Source organism: Hirundo rustica, chromosome 3 (assembly GCF_015227805.2).
Source record: "Hirundo rustica isolate bHirRus1 chromosome 3, bHirRus1.pri.v3, whole genome shotgun sequence".
Lineage (NCBI taxonomy): Eukaryota > Metazoa > Chordata > Aves > Passeriformes > Hirundinidae > Hirundo > Hirundo rustica.
Genome location: NC_053452.1, coordinates 61953152 through 61981143, shown reverse-complemented (window position 1 = coordinate 61981143; position 27992 = coordinate 61953152). Strand labels below are relative to the sequence as shown.

Genomic DNA, 27992 nt, shown 5'->3' with positions numbered 1-27992 from the left:
TTTTCAGGCAATGAAATTAGATCATCTATATTTTAAATAAAGTCAACAGCAAAGCCTACGCAGCTTAAAAACAATCTTAGGTAAATTAACAATCAGTCTTAAATATCTCTCTTTTGCCTCATGGAAGAAATCAAGCATTTAATAAATAAGAAATGCAGTTTTAGTGGATCTTTTAGAACCCAAGTACAACCAAAAGAATCTAAATTCCAACATCTTATTTAATTGGTAGAAATTAAGAGCATCTCTTACACAAATTTAAAATTTGTGTAAGATATAGACTTCTAGCAATTAAAAATCAAAATTTAAAATCAGCCTTTCTCCCTCAGCTTTTCAAATTGAAAAGCAGTGAGGTGGGTTTTTTTTGTTGTTGTTTTTGGGTTTTTTGTTTTGTTTTTGTTTGTTTGTTTGTTTGCTTGTTTGTTTAAATTGCAGTGAGACATCTGAGTGCAGCGATGTCCCCTCTAAATTTTCCGAAACCTTTTTTTTTTCACACCAGTGATTTTTATAAGCCTGGACAGTTCAACCTTACACATCCCCATTCTTTTCTTACTGTAAACACCTTAAAATAAGTCGGCTGTACTGCTAATAATTACAGTCAGCTCTGGCTGCCTTCGCGGGCTCTCGGCTGGATGCCGGGATGCCTCCAGAGATCAGAAGATGCCAACGCTTTGGCTGCAGTGACACCCGCGTTACTCTGGCAGCAGCGCCCTATCAGCTGCCCTGCACTCGCTCTCTCCTCACCTTCCCTCCTGTTCCCTCCTGCGCTCACGAGAAAATGGCAACCTGGAATACGAAAAACCTTCCTGAAAACACGCCTTCCTCCCCATATATTATCATCACCAAGCGGATTCGCTTGCGATCGCATTCACTGCGCGGCCGCTGGGAGCAGAGGAGAGGGCAAGTTATATGGCAAGCAGGGCAAAAGTCCACAGTTTGGCTGAGCAACCCAGCGCCCAAAGCTGCAATCAGAACTTCACCAGCAGCACAAGGGCTGGAGAGATGCCCCCAGCAGCACAGGGCATTAAACCTCTACTGCCTTGAGGAAAGGGGAATTTTGTAAACAACATGTTCCAAAACATTCCTGGGATTAGTCATTATGTAAAGAGAGATATGCCTCCTTTTGATGGGGGAAAAAAAGAAAGGTTGACTGTGGATAGTTTGAATGCCAGCAATAAAGTACAAGCTCTGCCAGATCATGTTTTCAAAAAACTAAAAAAACCCAAACAAACACAAAACAAAAAGCCTAAAAAAAAAAAAAAAAAAAGTGAGGGGAGTAAAAACAAAAATAGTGTTTAAATTTTACTTTATAAGCACCTGTCTGTCACTTTTCCACAGACATACATATTCTTTTAGAGCATTTAAAACACAATTTCCAAATGAAGAAAAATCTAAAATAATTTCTATGTTGTTGTTATTATTATTATTGTTACATTTTCTTCTTTTACACAAATGACACAATATATTCTTGGCATTTTGAAATTTCTTAACATAGTAGGAACATAATGACATAATATTTATTGTGGGAAGTTATAAATAAAATTTTAATTTTTCCCCCTACAGAAGATTTATTTACTGAATAAAGTGGGATTATTTTTCCAATTTTATGTATAAGTACAAAATTTAGACTAAGAAATCTTTCTTTTTCAAGCAGATCATGAATTAGAAATATAGCTCTAAATATGCCTAAATAGTCCTATCTTAGATTAAAAGAAGGTGAACTAGCAATTTCTTTAGTTTGATTGATTATTAAGGAAAAGCACTAAATATTTTTTTTAAGCAAGAAATTAAGCTTTAGCTTTCTGGCCTCCTACATGCATAGCAAACCAGAATAAGATTCTACTTTCCAATGAAGTGTGCATTCACTTATTAGAAAAAAAGCCACACAGCTTTTCCCATGCAAACATACACTGAAGATCATGAACAAATGTGACAAGCCAAGCTTTCTCCTGCATGCTGCACTGAAGTACAGAAAAATCCACGATTACTTTAAATGTCTCGGTATGATGCACTGCTGTTACTCAAACTTGTCCGCTTTGAAGTAGCTCAAATTTCTATCATGCTGCACTGACCCTCCTACTGAAGAAATCAAGGGCTTTGATGAAATAATCTAATTGAGAGCCATCTGGCCCTGTAGAGGTGGCACTTCTAATTTATTTTATTATAATAACACCCACCGGTGGCAAACTAGCAAAATTCATACTACTGTGTCCCTGGCCATGCCCCCACACAAATAAAAGCAACTCACTTTCTCTGAGCATTTTAAAACCTCTTAGTTTGAGCCTATTCGAACACATGTTGAATATACAAATAAAACCATCATATTTTTTAGAAAAATATAGGAGCTTTTCAGAAAGCTTTGGTTCTTGAATGCAGTATTCTTGATTAAAGGAAAAAAAAAAAAGGAAACGAAAAACACATAATTCACAGAAGTATGGATTCTTCACACAGTGATTTAAGGTCTATATCACCTTGAACAATGCACACTGAACTACAGCATTTATTCCTGCAGAACAAAATTTAAAAAAAAAAAAAAAATCTGCTTAGAAGACAAAGAAGGACAAAAGCTGCACAAAACCCCACAACTGAGGGCCAACACACCACAAGACAGCTCCTTGAAAATTTCTCAGCAGACAATTTTACCCTTTTCTAAAAGCATCCAAGCTTACCAGCTGCTTCTATACTTCTGTAATTCATTAAGTCCTGCAGCTATTAGAGGAAACTAGGACCTGAGGTATTAGGCTACCTACCACACATCACACCACTGAGGAGAAGACAAACTGAATGCAGGTGATAACAGACAAGAGTCACAGGACAGAATGGCAAAGGAATTTATAACTGTATCTTTTTGTAAACATCACCTTTATTTCAGGTGTCTCATTTACATGGGTGCTTCAGCCACTGGCTGACTGAGGAGTGACTACCAGGACTACACAGAAGGACCAAACTTCCGCTGCAGCTGTTCTACCTGTAAAGTACAAAACGGTAGGAGGGGAAGGAGCCACCACTGAGGCCACAATCAGCATCACAGTCCCCAGCACCAGATGCTCCAGCCACCACAGGACTCCAGAGAAGGCCAACAGGGATGGCAACTCCAAAGGCTGCTGTGTAAACTAAATGACTGGTAGCTATGCAGACCAGAGGACTTAGCTATCTGGGGCAGAATTAAATTAAGACCAGGAGGATTACAGTATTTCGTGTTGTTGAAACCTAGGATGACCGGGCATCTTAGGGGAAGCTGCCATATTTATCCAGGAAGCTGATAAATTGAGACAGGAGAGAGGGAGAATGGTTCATTCAGGGTTAAATGACATAGATAGCATCAAAGGTGAATAGAGGGGGGGAGAAAAACAGAGGAAAGAAAAACCTTCATGAAACAGACAAGTTATGAATACTGTAATTTTCATGGGTCGAATATTCTTTATAGCCATGTCTGAGTCAGGAGTATGTGATACAGAATAAACTACAAGTCAAGTAATTTACAAGCTTAATAGATCACTTCAAGGCAGCTTTTCATACAACTTTGAAGAAAAGGTTTGGAAAACCAGAATGTCTTTCACAGACCATAAATATGATGAGGTGAATGTGAAGATAGAATAGACAAGTCATTGCAAAGAGTCCTCTATGCCTCCCTATACTGTGTCTTCCTTTCAAAAACACCTTTTCTGTAAGTAAAAGCAAGCAATATGAAACAAATGAGGAAAATGACATTTCTGTGCTAGCCTCAAGCACAAAAAAAAAAAAAAGAAAAGAATTTATATCCTGCTTAGCCACTGTCAGTAGTCAAGATAAAGGTAAGATGATGTAGACTTGAGTGGGATTTTACAGGCTGAGGAAAGAAGGTTTGGCACAAACAGCCCAGTTTGCTGTGCAAATTAGTACTTGCTTTAGGCAGATGATGATGATAATCCAAAAAAGTCTTCTGTCTCCCCAGAGGCTCACCCACTGCCATCCAGGGAGAAGAGCGAAACCAGAGCCAAAGGCCCTCTCTCCTCCTGCAGCCTCCACACAACATCATAGCTCCCACTCCTCCTTAGGGCAAACAGGCCTGACTGACTTATTTCAGTACAAAACCAAAAAGCATCAAACTTGACAGTTGACCAAAACCAAAAAGGGGATCAAAACTCTTCATCATAGCTCCATGGCTGAAACCCTGTGGTTGCTTGCAAGGCATCTTCTCTGAACTCTCTCGAGGTAGCACTGAATAAAAAAGCAAAATAACAAAGCTTTCCTAACATTCAGAGTATACTCAGCTCTCTTTAACTTTCAAGGATCATAAAATTTGTGCAAACCAACAAAAAACATTCTTCCAGTGTAATGAACATGGTGAATAGGCTGGTGTACTGTAACAGCAAATGTTTTATCATCAAACTAAAAAAAGGGTATCTTAACCAGTTAATTAACTGTACCAAAACACAATGGTATCTCAGAAGGCAAAGTTACATTAGAAAACTCATAGAAAGCAACATGCAAGCAATGTAAAACAGAAGTTAAATTGGACAAGACTCTCCTATTAGAAAAGCATTTTTTCTGAGACCAAAAGCGAGCCTCCCAGCATTCACTGTTAGGTTAGCTAGATGGTTTACCCTAAAGGCCCACACTCCAACCATCCCACTGAATACCAATTCATGTCTTCACCTGGGAACAGCAGGAGGAAAGGATTTCTGTTGCATAACTTCCCTCCTTTGAGAGGAAATAGCCCTTCCAGAAAGCAAAACAAAATAGTCAATGTTTTGTCCCTCAACACTTTGCCAGAGGCACGAATTCTTATATAGCGTTTCTAATCTAAATTCCTGGAATACAGTGTTGGTCGTGCACAATGCATCATCACAGGATACCATCTGCATGTGCCCAGTCCAAAGACTTGTTAAAGAGCACATATATGCAGTACCTAGCAAGAAAAATGAATGCTAAATGGCACATCTCATTCTGTGGCAATCAGCACCAAACCCCAAGATGCTGGTGAACAGGGCATTGAGGATTATGGCAGTTTCCTCTACAAAAGGAGTGGGACGCAGCCAGTTGTTTGAGCCCGAACAGACGCTCGCTCATCCTCCTGTAACAGTTGGTACCACTGGGAGGTCAGCCCGACTCCATTGTTTTTACAGCAATTTGCATTTTATTTTTCCATAATGCTGTTTAATTTCACTTTTTCAATTATTACTCTCAGGCAATTGCTTTAATTATCTGTTATTCCACGAGGAAAGACACTCTCCTCTGGCAGAGAGAAGGGCTGCATCAGACCGTATTAACGCTGACGAGTCTCTCCACGGGCGAGCGCAGGGCTGCCGCGCCAGCCTTGGCAGCCCAAGTGGAGGGCGGTTAGCCAGCACCCACAGCTATTGCTGACAGATTGGCCCGCTCACCACTGCTCAGATGGCAAATCTGCCCAGGATTACAAGGCGCATATTAAACCTTTAAATGCATGCAGCCGGTACCCCTTTGAATTTCAGATTCGCCAAGGCAAACGGTATCACCGCAGACCGTGGCAAAACACATCTGACTGCAAAGCCAGAGCAAGCCGCTTTCCCTAATCCAATGCTATGTTAATGCAAAGCTCAGCAATGATGGATGGACTCATTAGTGCTGCAGTTATCGCCATCTGAACCAGGTGCCAAGACATATGGTTTAACAGATGTTCTAGCAAAGAGCTCTACACGCTGCACCGTACGAGTGTCCAGCTAAACCGGACATCGATAAGACACTGAAAATCGTATTGGGCTTCTGGGAGCCACAATTGTTCCCAGCTCAGGAAGCCGTTAAACACAGCCCGATTATGCAAAAAACCCTATTGCTGTGATATCCCAATTAGATTGGCAAAAAAAATGCTGGAAAATACATACACTGCGTTCTGGAGTCTTGGTGTACCCAAACGTTATTTAATCCACCCAGTCAATTCTATTTCTCTACTATCTTAGCAAAGAAATGAAGCTTTCTTCAGACAGAAATCGTCAAATGAAATAAACCAACAGACCCCCCATCCTGCTCTTGTATTTTCATGTTTAGAATGCCCTGTGTGCACTATTCTTTCAAAAATTTAATACATAACACATACCCATTCTGAGCATAGGCTTACCAAGCAGAAGCGACTTGTTTGCAAGCTTATTTGCTGACACAACTCCAGCAGAATGCATGACATCTCACAGGGAAATAAATAGAATAAAACAGGGGTCTTTCTTACACTGATTTAGCAAATCAATGTGCAGAAAGCAGCAAGGTGCATCAAAGGTTAATAAAAGAAAAATTCCTTATTTTTTAAGCATCTTTTCAAAGAAAGAAAATTCATAGGCTTTAGAAAGAAAGAAAATCAGCAGTAAGTGGGCAATACCAATTAGTTATTATATCTATCTATACACACTATATTCATTTCTTTAAGACTACACACACATTTATGTTCACCTCCTACAGGAAAGCATTTTTCAGCAAGAAATTCTGCTAATTTCTGAAGCTTACAGATCAGAGCATACCAAAGCATAACAGGTGGAAAACCTAGGTTACGACTTTAGGTTTAGGGACTCCTGTTACACAACTCAACTGATTCAGTGTGGGCAGTAAGACCAAACTAGAGCTGTTGGTGCATGACATATAACAGTGGAAATTTTAAGAGAAGTTGGAAAATAATGAGAAAAAAAAAGCGCCCCCCAGCACTACATCCTGAAGGGAATCACAAGTAAAAAAGATATTAAGCACTGTGAAGGACTTAAAGTATTTCAGAAACAACATCAATGTTGTTTAACACTTAAACAAAAACTAAGGACTTTGAAAGCCTTTCAGAATTTGCTAATAATTGCAGGTCATAAAGAGAATCCTTCAGCTCACAACAGTAGAAGATTTGATAGCAGATCAGGTTGAGAAGGTGAAGAACAAAAGAATCTGAGCTGCATTTCTGCCCTGCTCCCACACCTACTATTCACACTGTCACAAAGGTGTGTTTCAGATCATCTTGTTCAACCAGTTAAATCTCTTTGTGCAAATATTTGTTCTGTATTGATGCAGCCTCAACTTCTGAAAACTTCTGTTATCTTTACTGCTTATCTTTCAATGACAGAGTTTTACTGTCCCAAACATTGGTCTACTGAGGCTGCAAAATACAAAAGTGGCAGGAAAGGGCTAACAAAGGGGATGAGAGACCACATACAATCCCAAACAAACAAACAAGAGCAGAATCTGCAGCCATGAAAGTCAGGAGAAGTTCAATTCAGTGCTAATCCCTATTTGTGTGAAATGTTTACAGACATACATTTATAGAAAATGGTGTTGATGAAAATACTGTCATTACAGCAGTAAACACACAGGAAACAGTGTACTGCAATGCTGTGCCTATTTTTGTCCATTTTTATTTTTAGGCACATAAAGCTATGTGCACTTAATTATATATACACTGGGAAAAACATAAGCATGGAAATGTACTTGCAGATAGAACATTTAGTATATGATCAGAGCCCAAAAACTAAAACAAAATTGAAGTTTATATAGGTCTACAAGGAGACACACTACCATAATCCTCACTTTTATAACATGTGGTTACAGTCTTTCCCTCTTCCCTGTTTCTAATGGAACATCCCAATCTCTTTCCACCTGCTGGCATTATTTATATGGGTAATTTAGACATGAATCAAGCTGGGGAAAAAACACACACACAAAGCACCCAAAAAATAAAAGACCAAGCAAAAAAAAAAAAAAAAAAAAAAAAAAAAAAAAAAAAAAAAATTAAAAGAATACAAACCCACAAAACCAGGAAAAAAACATTAACAAATCACCAAAACCCCACAACAATACAAACAGTCCTCCCCAACCTCCCTTCCCCCCGCAACAACAAAAATCCAATTGGAGTCAAAATCTTTTCCAGTCAGATCACTTTCCTGAACTGACTTACTGGAGAGCTGCAAAAGCTCCAGATCAGTACAGAGAGAGATCTAGAGGCTGAAGCTCAGACCGTAGCAGCTGAGACCAAGACTGGCTGAAGCAGCCATGGGACTGCAAGACTTTGAACACAGAGCATGGTGCCTGCTATTTTTTCCACAGGCTGCTGAGTTTACTTTAATTCTTCTCAAAACAGAAGACTGCACAAGCCAGAGAACACTGGTAGAGTCTTCAACAAAATCTCAGCCAGTGCATATTTACTACTTCAATAGAAATGAAAGCAAATGAAATCTTAGATCTCCTCAGATGAAAAAAAGCCTGATGTCCCAGATTGCTCCTCAAATTTTCCTTATCAAAGAATGTGTTTTAATAGCAAATTCTTCGTTGTTTTTTTTTTTCCTCTTTTTTATTCCTCAAGGAAATAGGTTTTCTCTTTCAATAAGGACATAACCAAAAGCTATTTTCTCTAAAACTATGTTCTTGGCCACATTCTTCTTCCCCACCATCGTCCACTTATTTTTCACTTTTGCACTTCGTCTTTTTTTTTTCTTTATAATGGCCTTTCTTGTTATGAGAAAAATACATTCCTGGAATGTTTCAGCTGAAGGCTCTCAAAAACAATTACTTAGGCATTTGATTTGATCTGCCAGTTCTACCTTTCAGGCTAGTCGGGCTTTATGAATCTTGAGTTTGGTCAAAGGTTAAAGCAAACTTTTCCAAGTTACACTCCAGTGTTTCATGAGGCCTGTACCTCACTATCCATGCCAGTTTTTAAGGATAAGGAGTAAATTCACCTTAGCTATGCACAACAACAGTAGCTTTGAGCACAATCTAAGGAAAATTATACATATAGGGAAGGTTGCCAATTCACACTACATTGGGCAAGTAGGATTACAAGGGGGAATGATGAGTGAAAAAAAAGTCACCCCTAAACTGGTGAAAATTGAGTATTGTTTACAGGAGAACAAGAAAGAGAACAGAAGTATCAAGGCATCTTCAAGAGTATCAGGGCACTTCACATTCCCAGGCAAGCAGAGTTATAACCTCCACAATACTTTATCTATCACACTGAGAAATTATCACATCTGTGAGCCACATACACACACAAAAAAATAAACTATCCATGAAGCATATGGAGGGACAAAACATATGTTTTCTGAGTTGATCTGGCTGCTAGCTGGGCTTCTCCAGGGAGTGAAAGTTAGAAAGGATAATCTGTCAGAGTTATCTGACTCCAAGGAGTGAGTGATAGGGAAGATTTCCAGCTGGCTGTCTCTGCTGGGTGTTTCTGACCACTGAAAGTGCTTCACAGGTCTGCTGGAATGCTCCTTGTGCTATTGTTTTGCCTTGGATATAGCAAAATCCAAGCCAGTTTAATTTTTTGTGCTGTGTGTGCTCTATTTGGCAAGTCTCTGAAATCAAGCTGCTTTTTCTGAATGAATACATTACATGTTTACTCAATTTAAACAAATTACTGCTCAAAGACATGGAGTACAAATCATTCCTACAGCTGATACCTTTCCACTAAATGCAATGCAGTTACTGCTTGTGTTCCTTTTTAATGTTGCAGCCTATTTGCCTAATAATACATTTTGCATATCAGATTTTTTATCATCTTTTTAAAAAATCTCTTTAAAATTTCAAGCTTATCACATGCCTATATGCAACAGTTAGCCAAGGCTCATCATTTCCAGTATTAAAACAGAAATCAGACTGAAACAACTGATTATGGTTCACTTCAAAACACATTTGACCAAAAATAGATATTTTAAAGTTCTGATTGTAGATAATTTAAAGGAACATTTCCCAAACATTACATAGGTTTTCGTTCTGAAAATAAACAGGTATAAACATTATAACAAACTAAAGTTTTAGAAGACATATTTAGAAACCATTCTAAAGGTATGTTGGTGCCTAAGGTTTACATATAAACAAAAGAATACACATAAGTTGTACGTGTAGCACTAAAGTGATTTTTTAAATACTTTTTAAGCAGGTGGGTTTTTTTTTGTTTTTTTTTTTTTTAATAGCAGCTGGAAACTTTGCCATTGTTCTACTCAACCAGTGGTCTTAAATGTAAGTACCCCACCACTGTAATAGAGAGGAGACTGGGTATTTTGGAGGGATGGTGGTGTCCATTTCTTTTTTTCCTTCTTTCATAGTAAGAAGGGTTATATTGTGGTTATAGTCATCTCTTAAATTCTGACATACATAATATTTGCAATTATACATGAGTAAAAGTTTAAGCTCCTCTTATTATGGAGACAGAGAAAAAGGATGTGTACAGCCACATCCCTCCAGCCACCTGCTTGGACAGGTAATTTACGTGACTATAAAATCCTCAAAATTCATGACAGCTGTGTTACATCTGTGTATTACTAGATCCCAAATGGCAATTGTCTGGATTGAATAATAATAAATTTTGATAAAAAGGAGCTGATTTACAGTGGGAGAATGCACACAATGCCTCTAAGGGCCAACCTTACCCCAGCACCCACACAAGTTCTTATTTTTAATCCAAGCTTTACAACGTTGCAAAACAGCTTACAAGTTTTTCCATTGAACAGACATAAAATTCCATTTAAGCTACATATTTTACATGCAGAAAAATAAAAGGCTTTGAATTTTAAGCATTTCATCTCCAAGAAGGCAGCTTGTCCTCTAGCCAAATAGACTTCCATGAATTAGCCTTACCTGGAGCCATAACTTGTTATTCACTGCATCCCTCCCTGTAGCAATGCACTGAAATGTAGCATTCTGCCCTGCATTGACCTCCACATCCCCCAGCCTCAAAAAATGTGGAGATTTATCTGTAGAGGAAGAAAACAAAAAATTACAAATAAAAATAATTACAAAAAAATAAATGTGTCAGAAACATTACTATCTCCCTCAATCTCCACGTTTTAACAATCTTTGGCTAAAAAAGAAACAGAAGAGAGATTATTTGTCTCATCTGCATTCGAGGAGTGCCTTCAGTTCTTTTCCTTCTCCCCTAGTAATTCTTCTAACTTTATGTTATACATGTGTAATAATAAAGTCTTTTTAAAATAGAAGCCAAAAGATCAGATGCCAAAATAATAGCAGCACTCAACAGAATTATCCCAAAGACTTTTGACTGTATGAAATCCATCACACTGAGAAAAACCCAATTAGCAGCATATTGCTCAAGCAAATAGATGCTGTTCTTGTTATTTGCAATGTGACTCTGAACTCCTGTTTAGGAAAATGAAATAATTTCTGGCATTGAATATAGTATTTCAGAAACTGACAAATCTATTCCCACACTGAGAAAGGCTGTGGGAAATCTCAGTGGCACAACCACCTGAAGGATTTACTTGACCTACAAAAGCCAACAGAAATATTTGAGGAATGGGCACATTACACAGCTCACACACCCTTTTCTCAAGAATGACTAAAGCAAACAGTAGCTGAACTGTTCTTTCTTTGTGCTTACTAAAAAAAAACATGACGCACAGGAAAAAGCATTAAATTGGAACAAACAGGGTTTAAACATCAGTAACAAAAAGAGCTTGTCTGAATACCATAACATACTGATAATGTGCTAGGATGACTGTACCCAAGTGCCTTTTGTTTTGGCACTTCAAAACAAAACAAAAAGAAGAGGAAGAAAATAAATATGAAAGACAGATACTGAATCCAAGCAGAGCATTACCGAGTACAGACATCAGATAGCTGGGCTGGCTGAAATATTAAAAAGGTAAGTCACTCAAATACCCTGTAAGCTTGATAGCTCCCGAGAGCTACAGTTTAAAAAGGTTTGAGGTAGAAGAAAACAAGATGTGAGGTTGCCACTGGAACTTTACTATTTGGCATCATTTTTGCAAAGTTAGAACAGGATATTGTTATGTCCTGGTCATTTCAGAAACAATTAAATTATCAGCCATGTGGTACATTAAAATGAAATCATATTTTAGAAAGGACATGTCTAGGGGAAGCTGAGAAGAGTTAAACAGAAACAAATTGCCAAAAAAATTTTGATAACAAATGTCAGAAATACACTGTGACAATTTCTTTCTCCTTTATAAGTAGAATATTTTCATTATCACAACTTGTGTTTGCATGTGTGCAATTATTCACCAGGATTAGCAGGAAAAGGCAAACATAAATGCCTGAAGTCTGTCCACAAAAAAATAAACAAAATGCAATCACTCAGTAGTTCAATAGCCAGAAGCTCTTTTTTTTCTTTTTAAAATCTATTTTGTCTGTTTAGGGGAAAAAAAAAAAAAAAAAAAAAAAAAAAGGGGTATGAAATCTGATAAACCTCCTACAAGCATCTGGAAATTCAGCTTTCTTTAATCAGTGAGTATACACATTAACATTAAAATCCATTTTGATTATGCACACCAACTGCATGAGACTAAAAAGACACTGAAGAATGCTTTTTTTTTTTTTTTTTTTTTTTTTTTTTTTTTTTTTTTTTTTTAATCCCTGTATAATTTACTTCTGGCAGAAAAATATTTCACCCAGGTAAATCACTATTGCAATCACATTTCTTCCTGGAAGCTGCAACAAAAATAAAAAATACTACTGAAAGAACAAAGAATCTCAGTGATCAAGTGATGAAAACTGAGCAGTCCACCGCAATATCAATATGTCCTGAAAAGACAGAGAAAAATGCAGCTCCTAATCATTACTTACCACAAGGGTAACTCAGGACCTGGATGTCATCAATGGCAATGTAGCCATTTCTTCCATCTGAGACTTCAGCTTCAAATATTACCTGTCAAAATGAAAGAAAAAAATGTTTATAACACTCATTTCTACAGAATTCCCCTGGTGGCAAGCGTGTAGATATAAGACACATTGCCTTTTTCATTTAGTTGAAGTTCCTACAAGGTTTGACAACTGAATGGAATATTTATTACTCAGTGTGGTGCCATTCCATACCATTCATATACATGGCTTGCTTTGCTGCTCATAGCACACCAGAAACTCTATACCGTTTTATCTCAGCTAAATGTGCAAACATGATTCAATTCTGAAAAAAATGCCATTACTTTCAGACAGGTTAGGCATCACAGCGCACAAGTGATCAACCAATTTTAACAAAATTTGTGCTCTTCCTGGGGGGTCACAATAGAGTCTTCTGTAACCTTCTACAGCACAGTTGCACAGGAAAACACAGAATTAGTGCGGCACTCCCCAGTGGCAAAAAAAGAACAGCTCTAGCATGAGACTTATGCAGTTGTCATTTACTTCATTCTTCCTTCTTGCAAGGAAATGAGGAAATTCCTATGCATGAGGAAAAGAAGAGACTGTCTTCACATCCAGCGTCTTGTCCCACCCCAAACGGGCAGTTAACAACCAAGAGTTGTTTGGTGGTGGTTCAGAGAGCTCCTGAAATTGTGCTTTGACTGCAGAAAGAGGATGCCTGTGGGGAATGTATAGTTTGGTAGCACTGGACTACAATCCTTCTTCTAATTTCTCCAGACAGTCTTGCTAAGACTGCATTTCTAAACAATTTCTCTCTCTCTTTTTTTTTTTTTTTTTTTTTTTTAATTATTATTTTATTTTATTTTATTTTCCCTGCTAATTTTATTTGCACCCAAATGGAATTCAGTTACAAAATCCACTTCATTCTCTGCCTCTTCCTCCTACCTTGGCCAACAACAGCATGGTGGAAATTAATTTAGTGTCTGAGGGACTTACTTTCACACTGTGCCTTGTGCGTTGACATTTCTGACCAGAGCACTGTTTGACAAAGTCTACCCACTCTTCAGGCATTTTTAGAGAGCTGGCACTTGTTCTCAGTAATGAACATCAGTGTAAATATCTTTAATTCTTTAATGGTTTGGATTAGCATCTTTTTTATTTAAATGGTTGCATGGTATTGAAGTCAACTCAATAAGAAATAAACATTAAAGTACTTCTGATAGACTGCTTTCTTTACAACAAAATACAGTTCTATAACATACACATACTCTGAAAGCACATTGTTTCTCAAAGTCTAGTTAAGAAATTTGAGCACCAACACTAAGAAGGGAACTAAATTTGCACCTCAGTCCGACTGGGTTGTTATGAATTCCCTTGAAAATAACTTAGATCAAATTCTCAGGAAAGCTCTGCCTATATAAGTGCGTCCTTCTCCTGTGTGTTGATACTTTCTTACACTGGGAGTCAGAGGAGACAAAGCTACCTTTCTTGGGATACAGCTGGGAACTAATTTACTTCAGTTTTTTACCTCTGCCAGATTTATTCTAGTAATCTTCACCAGTAGGAGTAGGAAATTATCATAAAAAGATAAATCCACAGAAAATAGAAAGATAAAGACATGGGAAAAGAGAAAAGAAAGAAAATCCATGAGAAAAGAAAGAAAGAAAGAAAGAAAGAAAGAAAGAAAGAAAGAAAGAAAGAAAGAAAGAAAGAAAGAAAGAAAGAAAGAAAGAAAGAAAGAAAAGAACCAAACCAAACCAAACAAAAAAAAAAAAACCAAAAAACCCCCCAAAAAACTCAAAAACAAACAAACAAACAACCCCCCCCAAAACAAACAAAAAAACAAACACCAGAAAACAGAAAACATGGAGAAACACAGAAAGGCAAGAAGTTTATGGAAAGTTATAAGGGATCAGGTTTACAAGGTAAGCAAAAGAAAAATACAATGATTAAAAAGACAGATATAAGAGAGCTGAGATTTCATAAACATAGTATTTTTATATTCATAATTGCTACAAATGCAACTATGAAACATTCATAACTATAGATACAATACAGCAAAAAAAGTACAGCTCAGTTTAAAAAATTATTATCAGGCTTTCATTTGATAACATCTGTTCTCATTTAAAATGGGAAATGGAAAAAGGGAATTGCATATATAAGTGAAAACCTCAGTTCAAAGTGCTAACAAGTTAGACAAGAACCTGAGGTAGTTCTTTTCCCCAAATACACAAACTACTTGAGAAAAAACAGACTGTTTAGCTATTGCCTTCACCATTTGGGAGTGAATCTTGCACTTCATCTGCACTGCTCCTCAGTTTACAGTCCTAGAAAGAATGGCTTCAACACTTTTGTTTTAGCTGAAAAATCATTCAGACTATCACTCTAGCCAGAAAACATTAGTTGCCTGTGCAACCATAAATGTCCTTCCCCTTATTACAATTTAATTGCATGCCCATATAGTTCACTTCTGAGAGATGCTCACTTTCTTTAATGGAGAGAGAAACTGTTTCCAGGGGATGAATTGGGCTGGCGCAGAGCAGCTTTATGGAGACAGCTATCCTATCTCATTTCTACCAGAACTGACACAATGAATGAGAATGGGAAGTGCTGAATATTTTGGGTAATTCAAATGCTACTCAAGCATAATTAATCCCAGAATTTTCTACAGAGTTCCAAGATGATACACAAATAGTAGTTTACTTCTCCAAATAAAATTGCATATCCTTGTGTATGCAGTACCTACATTCAAGTATAAATGAAGACCCAGTGCCACTGGAACTTCTGAATTGGATGCACTTCTACGTATTTAGCCATTCCTAATGTATTTCTTATCCACATACTGGGCCATTTTCTCCCTAAAACCATGCAAGCTTTTAGCGAACACAGTGTCATTTGGAAAAACCCACGGATTTACTATTGACAGCATTAAGAGACGTTTCCATTTGTGTGGTTTATACCAGACTTCCTTTAATGACCCAAATCAGTGACAAATTGTTCCCAATCAGCCTTTTATATTATTCACAACTTTGTAAACCTCTAGTATATATTCTAAATGTACAAGTAACTTTGTCTCAAACTTGAAGAGTCCCAGATTGTTGAGCCAATCTCATGTAAAAGCCTTTCAAAGCAAATTCCCTTTGCTTTGATTATGCTCATCCTTCTCTCTAAAGCTCTCTCTAACAGCACTATATTCTTTGAAGATAACAACAGCAGAGCTGGCACACAGTAATCAAAATATGAGTGAGTCATAATTTATTCAACAGCTTAATACCATTACCTAATTTATATTGAACTTCTTTAACCATTCTTAACACTTCATTTGCTTTTTTTGACCATCACTGAGCTCTATGCTGATGTTTTTATGAGCCCCACAACTCTGCTGCAGGGTGGCAATGGCAAGCTTCAACTGAGTCCATCATACTGTACGTGAAATTTAGATTTTATGGAGTGTGCATTTTTTCATGTCTCACTATCAACACGTAAATGTGCCTGTCATTTTATTTCTCAATCACTCACATTTGGTGAGTCCTTCTATAGGACCTCAATTACATACTGTCCTTGCAATTCCAATGTAGCTTTTACCTATAAACTTCTGTGTTTGCACTGTTGTTTTGACACCAATTCTGATCCCATATGAACATGATGGAACAATTCTGTATCTAAGGAAGTATCTCATAGAATGGCAACTTAGCTTCACTATAAGTTTATGCAGAGGGACATTTGGAAATCTAACTAGATTCTGTCAATCACACCACTCTTACCTATATACTTGTCAACCTGTAAAGGGCACCAAGCTGAAAATTAGGTGTATAATGAGAAGAACAAAATAAAATAAAAATTTAAAAAAAAACCAAACCAAACCAAACCAAAACAAACAAACAAACAAACAAAAAAAAACACACAGGAAAAAAACCCACCAAAAAACACTGTTCTGGTTTAGGCACCAGAAAATAACACATATCTTTTCATAGCCCAGCTCTAAAATCCAGAAGATTACAATCACTATTTATTCAATATTATTCCAGGAATAAGCATTTTGACCAGTTTAAATACTCAACAGTGTTTGAATGCAATGGAAAAAGTAGTAATTATTACAGCAGAAACTCCTACAGGTGTTTAGTTATTGAAGTTTAATGCTCAAGAAATACTTAAACCTCCACATTGCTTCACAGCCCTAACAATGCATCCTGTAATCGTCATGAAGGCTAACCCTGCACTAGCAGGAATATAGGAAATGTACTTCTTAAAGCCTGGCCTCACAGAAGTTTTAACTCTTGTCAGGATCCAAAAGTTTTTGTATCATCATCATTAGCTCATTGGACGCACTGATCAAAATAAGCACTACCAAAGCATACCTAGTCAATGAAGCAAAAAAATGTAGCCAGGAAAGAGGGAAAACAACTCTGTAGCCTAAAGCCTACCCTTAGGAATACAATTCCTCATAGGTTTTGTAAAAGCTGTTTTCTTGTAAGCAATGCTCCACCACCAAGAACGGTGTTTTCAGCACAATTTGGAGATTTCCTTGTCCTTTCTCCACTTGATTAGCTCTGACCAGTCATGGTAGTGAAGGAGGCACAATCCCCAGTTTTGACAGCAGTCCGGCTACATCATCATATACAGAAAGCAATGCCTCAGTTAGATAAAAGTGAGCATTAAAAGGTTTAGTTACAACAGAAATGTAGTGTTCCATTTACAGTTTTTTTTCTTGATAGGCTCTAATACATATAATTAGAGAGAAGTGAAGAAGAATTAGAGATGAAAATATTAAAAAGTTTTTAAAGGAAAAGCTTAGATATGTAATTTCCATAAAGCATTCAATCTACAACATATTTTTGTTCAGGTATACTAGGGCTTCTACTAGCTAGGTTATCTGAAATCAAACTTGTACATGGTTGAATTCCAGTGCTTGGTGGAAAGATGTACTAGAGAGCTGTGTGCAGACAGAAGTTACCACATCTGTGCTAAACCACAGTAAAACCACAGCACAACACAAAAACAAAACAAAAAACACTGAAAAACAAACTACTAAAAAGCCCCACAAAAACAACAAAAAAACCCACCAAACTTCAAACCAAAAGAAGAAGTGAAGTCATATCAACTAAATTCACCAGATGTGTTCCATTAACCTCACCAGATATAAAATTTCAATCTTGCGTAAGAATATAAAAAGAAAACTTTAAAGTTTTTTTCAACTTCATACACACCTATGTAATTCATTAATTTTCAGGTTTGTAACAGCACAGTACGGTATTCCAGTTATACTCAAACCTAGTACTTGCAATAGAATTGAAAAAGGTTAAACAGCACATAGAGGAAAGTGGGTTTTTTGCAGTAAAATAATTTTCTGCAGATGAAATGCCATGCAGAGCAAGACCAATATATATCAAACAGTAACAAATCCTATTCACTGACAAATTTCTAGTCCTATCCAATGCTTCACAGTGTAAAAGGCATTTTAAAACACTGACGCAAAGGGTTTAATTACCAAGAAACTAAAAATTAATATAAATATGAGAACAGTGTCATGTTACAAAAGAAACACTTAATGGAAGCTAGCTGAAAGGGACAGCTAAAGAAATTTTATCTAACATATAAAAATTTTGTTGACATAATGAAAAGCCTTTCTCTTGTGAAAGTTACAGACAATTTTGCTGAACTAATTTAGAAATCATGAAAAGATAATTAATTCCACTTGAATGCTCAAGTAATGCTGTGAGGCAGCCTTTGCAGCTGACACGACCCAAGAGAACTTCAGCGCCGCAAATCAAACACTTGGGTGAAAACTTTGGAATCTCAAATCTGCCAGGCCAGCTAATACTCTATTACTTCTTTATTCCTCAGTAACACACCTCCTGACATTGGAAACCAAAGAAGTTAAGGCTGTCTTCTCACTGGTATCCAGCTGAGCTGGTCATCTCAGATTCTTCAAGCGTCTCAGAGTCACCTACAAGGAACCCTGATATTCAGAACTTCTCTCATCCCTACAGTTACATTTAGGCTTCACTTGACATAGGGAAATCCGTATTCCGCAATTTATCTCAGTTTGTGCTCTCTGGTGAAGAATTACACACAAAAACATGCCATAGGGTCCTAAAGGGTGATGTTTCAGACAACTTGTTAGTGGTAAATGACCTAGCTACCTATTCAATCCTGAGGGAAAAAAAAAAACAAAACAAAAGAAACAAAACAAAACAAAACAAACAAACAAACAAAAAAACCAACACACAACAAAGCCACACCACAAGTGTAAAATCATCTCTTTACATGAAAGCAAGAACTGTAGGTTAGGTTTTCTTGAGCTAAACAATTCAAACATGCTAAGAGTTAATAACAATATTTTACCTCCACAAGCAAGTTACATGTTCCAACAAAATAGATAATTAATATGAAGCATAATAAGCCTTTGAAAGGACCTGTATGACAATTGCCTGATGGCAGGAAAAGCTAGAAATTACTCAGTGACCCTGGAAACCACTGTGTTAACAACGAACAGCAGAAAGAAACAAATCACATCTCTGCACTTATCTTTTCTTACTTCCTTCAAGTTGCTTATGCCAAACGTTTCTATCCTCCTGCCTAGAAAATGTCTGCATGAAGCACCACACACAGATGAGTTACTGCTACTCTGGCTTTGGAGCAGTGGTAGTTTATCATGGGGGAATACTTACAGTTTTGTAAAATCCCATCTTGCTCTTGACTGACTGCAGAACTTGAGGAAAACATCCTTACACGGCCCTTAAACACCGGATCATCAAACACCCAAAACATTTGTTTAAGGGTGAAAGCTCTTAAATGATTGAGATTTTAACATAACAGTAGCACCATGTACAAAGGCATGACTCTTTACCATGGGCAACATCGTTACATTGATAGCACAGTAAATCATGAGATTTAAAGGCTAGAATTGGGAGAATAGCAGTAAGAAATAAGTTAAGAATCCATATGAAATACTCAATGCTTTGCTTATTTTTGTGATAGACTAAAATCTTTAGGAAACTCTTCCTACTAGCACAGAAGCAGTCCTTCGGAACTACCTGAAAATGCAGCAATACAAGCCTGGCATAATGCCACTTCTCCAAACCTCGAGCAGAGGTCAGTCCTTTTTTTGACTTTCAATGACCTTTGGGAATTCCCTATCTTGTGGAAAAATTTTGAACAGGACCTCATAACCCACAGAGGTGCCTTTCAATTTTGACCATTCTGGTTTTCTGAAACTGTTGTCCCACAAAATAGTTTTATTTCAATTATATTAAACAGAAGGGCTTAAGATCACTTTTGACTATCTATCTTCCAGACTCTCACTATGGGTTGGATTATGTTCTCTTTAGAAAGTGTTAATTGAAATTTTTCATGTATGCATTTTACAACTTTTAATATTTACTAGATGTATTCCGCCAGAATGCTGGCTACCAACTAACACCTGACTGCTGTATAATGATTCCTGCCCGTGAATCATTAGTAGGGTGATGAAAGAATTATTGGTATAAGTTACCTGGAAAGGTTTGCTATCCCCTTCCACTAATAACCTAGTAAAAATATTATATCGTCCATCAACAAAGTTTGAGCTATAAAGGGTTCTCCAGCAATCATTGTTAGCCATGAAAATTAACAATTTTCATGCCACAGAGAGGCAGAGACACATTCAAGGGCCAACGCAATGTACTTCCAACAGCCTTATCCTGCCCTCTGCACTTGTAGAGTGATCTCAGATACTTCACTGACAAATGCTGACATCTGAACAGGCAAGTTTTTTAATAACCCAAAACCCGAAATCTATTGTGTTAAGTCCCATATTTCCATGTGAGAATCCAAGCCTAAATGGTCATGCTGCCCTGGACTATGGAGCTGACTCACAGCAACTCCTAAACTATCTTGTATACTTTTTCATACTTTCTTCCTTTTGTTTTTTTACGCACCTCAAGGATTTTTTTGTGTTTTGGTTTAATGGACCAGAAGTTTAAGAGGGCAGTCATTACAGTCTTTTTAGTGATGACAGTTTATCATCAGTAATTACAGACCCAGTAAATCCATATATTTATCAAGGATAATCATAAGGCCCTAATTTACAGGTAAAACAATTGCATGGAAAAGACAATGCAAGCAAGTTCTCCAGAAGCACATTACAGCAAAGAAATCAAGTATAAAATGGCTTTTGTCACAGTGAAGCAATGGAATGCAAGCTAAACTTAGTTAACCATTAATTTATTGCTCCACAGTAGCTTTGAACAAATCAGTTTGACAGGCTGCACCTTTACTTTAGTGTAAGCAGCAGAATTTCCACATACATTTAGGATAGAACAACCCCAAGCCACGCCTAATAATTGATTTAACTCCTTTATTTTTTATTCCTACTACAACTGAAAGAAATTAATTCCTCATGGTTGGTAAAGTGACAGCAAAGCCCACCAAATTCATATTTTTGAATGAAAAAGCAGAAGAACCAGGAGGTTCTCAAGAGCATGATACATTGAAAATAAGATCCTGAAGAAGAAAGAGCTTAAAGTTTTGCTTCTGTCTTCATAAACTGATACAAACTTAAAAAAAAAAAGAACAGACTACAACTCCATAGTTAAACAATGGCACCCACAACTTTTTACTCTAAAATTTAATTTCATAAAGTAAAAACAAAACAAAAAAGAAACCCAAACCAACCAACCAACCAACCACCACCACCACAACAACAACAAAAAAACCCCACACAAAACCAAAACCACCTCAAAAACCCCAAAGAAACAAAAACGCACTGACATTCTTGTGTCATGTCTACGGTGTACACTTGGGAGCAGGTTTTGGTGATTTTGCCTTCACTTAAGACTACCTAGAGAGCTACAAAGAGAAAGACCTCGAAAAGGTCTCCAAAATGCACCAGATATGCCAGACTTCCAGATATGAAGATGCAATTTCAGCAAGTCTTTCTGAAAATTATCTTCCTACTTCAGAAAACATTAGACCAGGAACACTGAAACAATTTAAACTGTCACTTCTACTTGGTTATACATAATAGCACATGCCTTGCTTAATGAAATCAGACACGTCAGATTAATTCCCTATTTTCCTGCTTAAAGTGGAGACTTGCATTTGAGATTGTGACGGTGAAATATTTATTTTTCAGGGTACTTGTACATCAGAAATAGGTAGCAAAGAAGATGAAGCAGGAAAAGTAATAGCTGTGGAATCTGTCTGTGATATTAGGTAGATAAACATCAGTCAGGAACAATACCAAATCTAGATTTCCCCACCACTGATAATGACAAATATGTTAAATTAACTCAAAAGGGATTCTTCAGGTATATTTTTCTGGGATATTTTTAGAGCTTTCAGGCATTATATCATCAACAATAAAAGAATTAAATACAGAATCTTTGCAATTTTTTCCATTTATTTGGAGTAGAAAGCTAAAGGTATTCAGCTTATATTCTCATTTTGTAGGGAGAAGTATGAAAGAGTTACATACCACTAAGGAGCTCAACAAATGTAACTGGATCAGAGCAGGGAAGACAAGTTACAGACAAGTCAAGTAAGGCACATGACACAAAGAGAAAAAATTAACCAGACAGAGACTTGGGGGCAAAGAACTTCCTATGCCCCCCTTAAAACCCTTAACTTCGATATATCACCAAAGTCTTATTAGTTATTTTTCTTTCCATCTTCCCTCTATTATCAATCTGCATAGACATCTGATACCAGCCTTTGAACAAATAAGCTAAACTGAAAAGTCAAACAAAGGGATGATGAATCCTAACTTCAAGAGAAAAGGGTCTCTCTGTTCCCAAAACAAATCCACTTTCATTTTTCAGGTGCTGAAGATTAATACTGAGCAGACCTTTTTTGTTGGTGTACCATGTAAGCTATTTCAGCAATTTTGCCTACCAAAATGAGTAATGTATCTGGTCTTTAGTATTGCACGTGAATGTATCATTTTTTTCTCCACAGAAAAAGGAAGGCAAAAATACTTTCCAAATGAATATTGTCCCCTGAAAGAGAGAAATTAATAATCACATTATTTGAACTTTTTCAGGATAATGTACCAACTTGTTCATTTTTTCTTTTTCTAAATTGTTCAGAAAAATAGCTGTGAAACACCAAGCAATTACTGTTCTTGAAACAACTTAGGTTTTATAATGAGCAGAGCAAAATTACCATCGCTTCTTTTAATTTGAAACACATATTTTTTAACATGCCTATAAAATAATTTTCTAACAGATGGATTACTAAATGGCAGAAAAAGTTTGCATAGATGAGTACTAACCTTTCACCCTATAAGATTACAATTTTTATCTGCCATGAGCAGACATCCTTACCAGGTTAGAATAAACTTCAAGCCCAAGACAAACACATTTTAGAATTTCTGCTCTCAAGGTTCATTGTTCATTATTGTAAGCCACTGAAAGTTATTAAAGATTGTTCCGCTGGCTATTAAATGAAAGTCAAAAACGTATATTTAAACTGTCCTTTTTTCCAGTGAGGGGGCAGGAACACTACCCCACCAGTGGATCTGGTTGATATCTGTATCACAGCACGCTGCATTATGTTCAACACAGTGCTTTTCACTTACATGACATTTTATAAAGGATGACAAAGGCAATTCTTAAGTGGGAGTAAATTAGGGTTTGCAATTGGAATGACGATTTCCCTCCTCACCAGATTCAGGCTTCTGTAGTCACCAGTGATTATCATCATGTTCAGTTCACAAAGGTTTGCAAAACACCACAGGCCACAAGAAATTTCCAACATTAAAACACATCTTTAACAACCACAGACAAATACCAGGCAAAAGCCAAGAGTACATTGCTCCACCGCAATAAATACTGAGAAGGCAGTGCCAGTGTCTGTCACAAATTCTCTATTGTTTCCTGCTGGAAAATCCATGTAGATTTAAATTACCAAAGTTCACCACAGAATATATTTTTACTTCATGCTCATATTTTATATATATGTGAATTAATATTTATTTTCCCAATTTTAAAGATGAGCTACAAAAATTATTCCAAACTCTGTGTTAAAAACTACAGGCTTTGATCTGTTTACAGTACTTCCCCTGGATATCAATTCTCAAAAACCTTTTTAAATAAAACCACAAGCCTAAATGTAGCACAAGGTTCAACTATATATATACACACATATATCTGGTTGTATGTACATAACTTCCAAAGGAGACACGAGAGACACTAGAGGAGAACAAGTTATCAACTTACAGCATATTAAAATATTTCTGCATTTAGTAATTGATGTAGAGATGTGTGCATGAATGTGCTTACATGTGCCAATACATACCTTGAATTTGGACAAAGTATGAACTGGGCATTGTGTCTCAGCAAATATTAACTATGTTTATCCAAAAACTGCTGTCAGACTCATTATGCAATTTTTAGTTAGCAACATTTTCAGATATTCTTATAAATCCCACTGATCCACATACAGCCACCAGATTCCTCTCTGCTTTCCCTTGCTTAAAACAGACCCAGTTCTTTTTCATGTAACTTTTAGGTTCTCCTTCCCACATCTCTTGGCAGTTTTGAATTAACAACACTGATTGCAATGTGCAATACCTGCACCTGACATGCAACACTGAGTAAGCTTTTGTCTTAACTCTGTAAAAGAAACATTGCCTTAACTCAAAGGTGACTTGTACAACACTACCAAAACAAACATGAAGATCCTAAAACAACTTTCAATGTTTTTGTTCAATGTCAGACTTTCCAACACCCTTCTTAGGAAACAATTTCAGGGGAAAATTAGCATGTAACATTCTCCTTATGCCAGCTTCATTTCTCCTCATTTTTCCTTTCCTCAACACAACATTCCCTTCTATCAGGCATTTTTTGACAGCTTTGTGCGTTCCAGACTCTCTCCTCAGTTGTCAACTTGCATATCTTGTTCCCCTCATTCCTTCCCAGAATACACACAATTTGCAGAGGTGAAAACAAAGCTTCCTGCAACTTAGCTCCATCTTCCTTAAGCCTCTGTCTCTGTTTTCAATGTTGGAACTCCAAAAGAATAATTTCTCTACTTCATTTCCTTGGTTCATCTTTCAAAACAGAAGAACCATCACCAAAATGCATCCCTCAATAATAAAGCTAATATTCATTTCCATCCTCATCTGAGAAGATTTCTTAGTGTCCTCTCTTCAAAAATTGAGTGCACTTACCTTCCATAGCACAATTTTCTTTTAGGTTTTCCATTTAGATGTCACCTGAGGTTTCTCTTGTTCCTGTAAGCACTGGGACTTCACAGGAGCTTTACACTAAGCCTAAGTCTCATTCTCTGTTTCCTCGTTGCTGACACCCTCAAACACCAAAGTAGTTATAAACCAAAATTTATTTCTATTCTTTTGAAATACAAAGCTAAAATAGCAGGGAAACTTCTGGTGAGGTAAGCAAACTTCTTCCATCTAAGTCAGCTGATAGAAAAGCCAGTGCACAAATAAAATAAACGAAACAATGAGTCTGGAAACACAAGCATCAAGGCATCACAAGGTAACAAATATTACCAAATATTACCAAAGTAATATTCAGTTGGCACAAATTCCAAACTCCAACTGATTACTTTGTCACAGCTGGTGTGATGGGCATGTCTGAGGGTGCCCACCGTTGTCATGAAAATGGGTATCACCAAATAGGGAGGAAAAAACACACACATAATGTCCCTAGGTGACACTACAGATAGTCCTAGATTTTACCTCACTTCCAAAACATCTAGTAATACAAGAGCCAGTGCCTAAAGAATTTTGGAAAGAAAATAGTCCCAGATTTCATGAGTTATTTGTATTGCTCACATTCTTCAGATTTTCTTCCAACAATCTGTCTCTAATCAGTTTGGAAATTGGAGTTCTGTACTTTCTTTTGCTGCTGCTTCTCTAACACTTTCTCGGCTGATAGTACTTTTCTAAGCTATTCTGCCTGTTTCCATTTCATCCACAGATATAAATTGTGCTCACACACACACACTTCACACTGTATATAAGAAAGGCAGATTCTACTCTTGCTTGATATGAACAGACCATATGTCTGTGAAGGCAAAACTTAACAAGACAGAGAAATATGTAAAAACAATTTGATAAACAGGATTTCACTTTGCTTCCAAGTAGCTCAGCCATGCATTTCAGACCCTCTTCTTGCAGTTTCAATCCAGATTGCCAATCGTGTCAGCCAAACCTCAGCCTGAGGTTTCAAGGCTTTCCACTTACAGCACCCAGCTCTTTGGATTCCAAAATTCCAAACAGATCTAATCTCCCCACAGCGTTCATACAGCACCAACAATTGTATTCTCTCAGTGGAGTGTGTCAGCCGCGTTCATGCAATCCCTGTCCTGTCAATAACCAGAGCCTGAGATGTGCCAATTGCTGAAAGTTGATAAAGTCTCCATCATTGGAAACCAGGTACCAGAACATACACATTCACATAAAAAAACATGCTGTCTCTTGTACTGCACTTTCTCCTCTGCTATCCTGGCCTGAAATGACAACCATTAAATTTTGTATTTAATTGCTCAGTCAGGTAAGTTATACTTTGGCTAAGGATGCATAATAAATAATGCAAAGAGTAACCAAATATTTATAAAATATTAAATAAGAAGCATTTGTGAGATTTTTTAAAAATTGGTGTGATTAGATCTTGTCTCACGGTAATACCCCAGAGAGGATCAGTTAATCACGTGTCACCCAAAGCAGCAAGACTATTACTTCTGAAAAGCAAGCTGAAACTGCAAACCTGAACAGTAGATTTGACTCAATGCCCATGTTTACTTTAGACTTCAACTCATGACATTTGAGCACAGAAGCTCTACCTAGATTTAATTATTTTAAAACAAACACCACACAAAACCTATCCTTTTTAATTTATTTCATAACATTTGCTCAAATTACTTTTGCACACCTTGCTTAGAGAACCATAAATATGAATCAGTAACTTTAATGGCCAGCTCCTTTATAGGCAGTAAAGAGAAAACGTTTCACTAACAAACACACCAAAATACTACAAAATATTCAAAGTTCACCTTTAATTTACCAGCATTTGCTGATAGCTACAATGACTGATATTCCAGTGGATGGCTTCTCCTCTGTAATAGGAATGGGAAATAAAAAGTGTACCTTTGAGAAGCAGACTTCCATTTTGATCAAGGTAAACAGTGATAGGACAGGGCTATTCAAAGCACTTCTGTTCCCCTCCCTTCCAGTGATTACTGTTTAATAATGGCAGATACGACAAACTGAGTAATAGTCATTTTGTCCTTCGGCATATCTGGCTATCCTTGGCTTAAGCTTAGTCAATCCTGTGCACAAAATCAAAGTCAAACATCACGGTCCTGACAAAAGTAAGTGATGAATAAGGACAATACAAACTAAAGAAAAAAACCTGTGTGATCCATCTCTGTGCTGTAAACAGGTCTCTGGATGTGAAAAAATTCAAGGTATTTGTAGAACAATAAATTCAGTGGATGTCAGAATATCGAGGGAACTCAGGGACTATTCATCTTGTGCCTGAGAGATACGGAGAACAATCCCTTACTAACAGTCATGCTTTCTTCTCCTCCTTCCTCTTCATCTTATGCTATTTCACAGTAAGGTATTGAATGCCTCAAATCTTAAATCTAGGATGGACTTCTGAGGACAAAATACTTTAATTGTGGGCTAAGCACACAATTAGAGCACGGAAGCTCCGATGTCTATTTAGACATGTTGTGGTATTAACACACACCTGCATGTGCACATAGGGTGTTTTTCCCGTCTTAATTGCCACTCTCTCTAGCAACATAAAAGATTTCAAGACACTGTAAGAGAGCGTCATTAAAAGAGTGGAAGAGTTTCAATAAAAACTTCTGTTTGCTGTAGAAACTTTATCCACACACTGTATAAAGGTCTAGAGTTGAAAAGTAAGTACACTATTACCATAACAATTAACTTTGAGTATAAGGAAACGTGAACAGATGGTGTATAATATTCAAGCCGATTTATTTATAGTTAAGACATGTCTCATTTCAGCCTAGAAAAAACTTTATATCCTGTATCCAAAGTAAACTTCTGATGAGTACTAGAAGACTGAGGCACACAATTATTTAAAAAAAAAAAAAAAAAAAAAAGTCATTAGGTTCCAGGGCTTTAAAGCACAATTCTATGAAGTGCAAAACCTAGAGATTCAGCAGCATCTCTCATTATGCCTCAAATACTCTCCTGCTACTATTATGAGTTAAACAAATATAGAAATAGATAAACTGGACATATGTTAAAAGGCTATTTTATATAATTTTGAAAGAAATAACCAAACGTATCCCTACCACAAAGTTGCGATAGTAGAATAGTCCTTAACTGAAATGGAAAAACGTATGACATACCAAAAGAACTACTTTTTAATTATCAAACATTTTCTTTTCCAAGGGGGAAATCTAGAAGTACCATTAAAGGGAATGCTTTTGACACTGACACAGGGTGCTTATTTCCAGGCTGTTATCTTCAGCAG

General features: G+C 36.9%; 1 protein-coding gene across 4 annotated transcripts in view; it reads right to left on the bottom strand.

Moving 5' to 3' along the window:
- The window catches only part of PTPRK (protein tyrosine phosphatase receptor type K), a 388737-nt gene that overhangs the window by 202238 nt on the left and 158507 nt on the right, over nt 1-27992 (bottom strand). For all 4 annotated transcript variants that reach the window (XM_058419621.1, XM_058419620.1, XM_040057700.2 and 1 more), the window contains exons 4-5: nt 12520-12601; nt 10555-10670 (exon numbers count right to left, since the gene is read on the bottom strand). In XM_058419621.1, coding sequence (XP_058275604.1) covers nt 10555-10670; nt 12520-12601 — 198 coding nt within the window. The remainder of the gene's footprint in view (nt 1-10554; nt 10671-12519; nt 12602-27992) is intronic.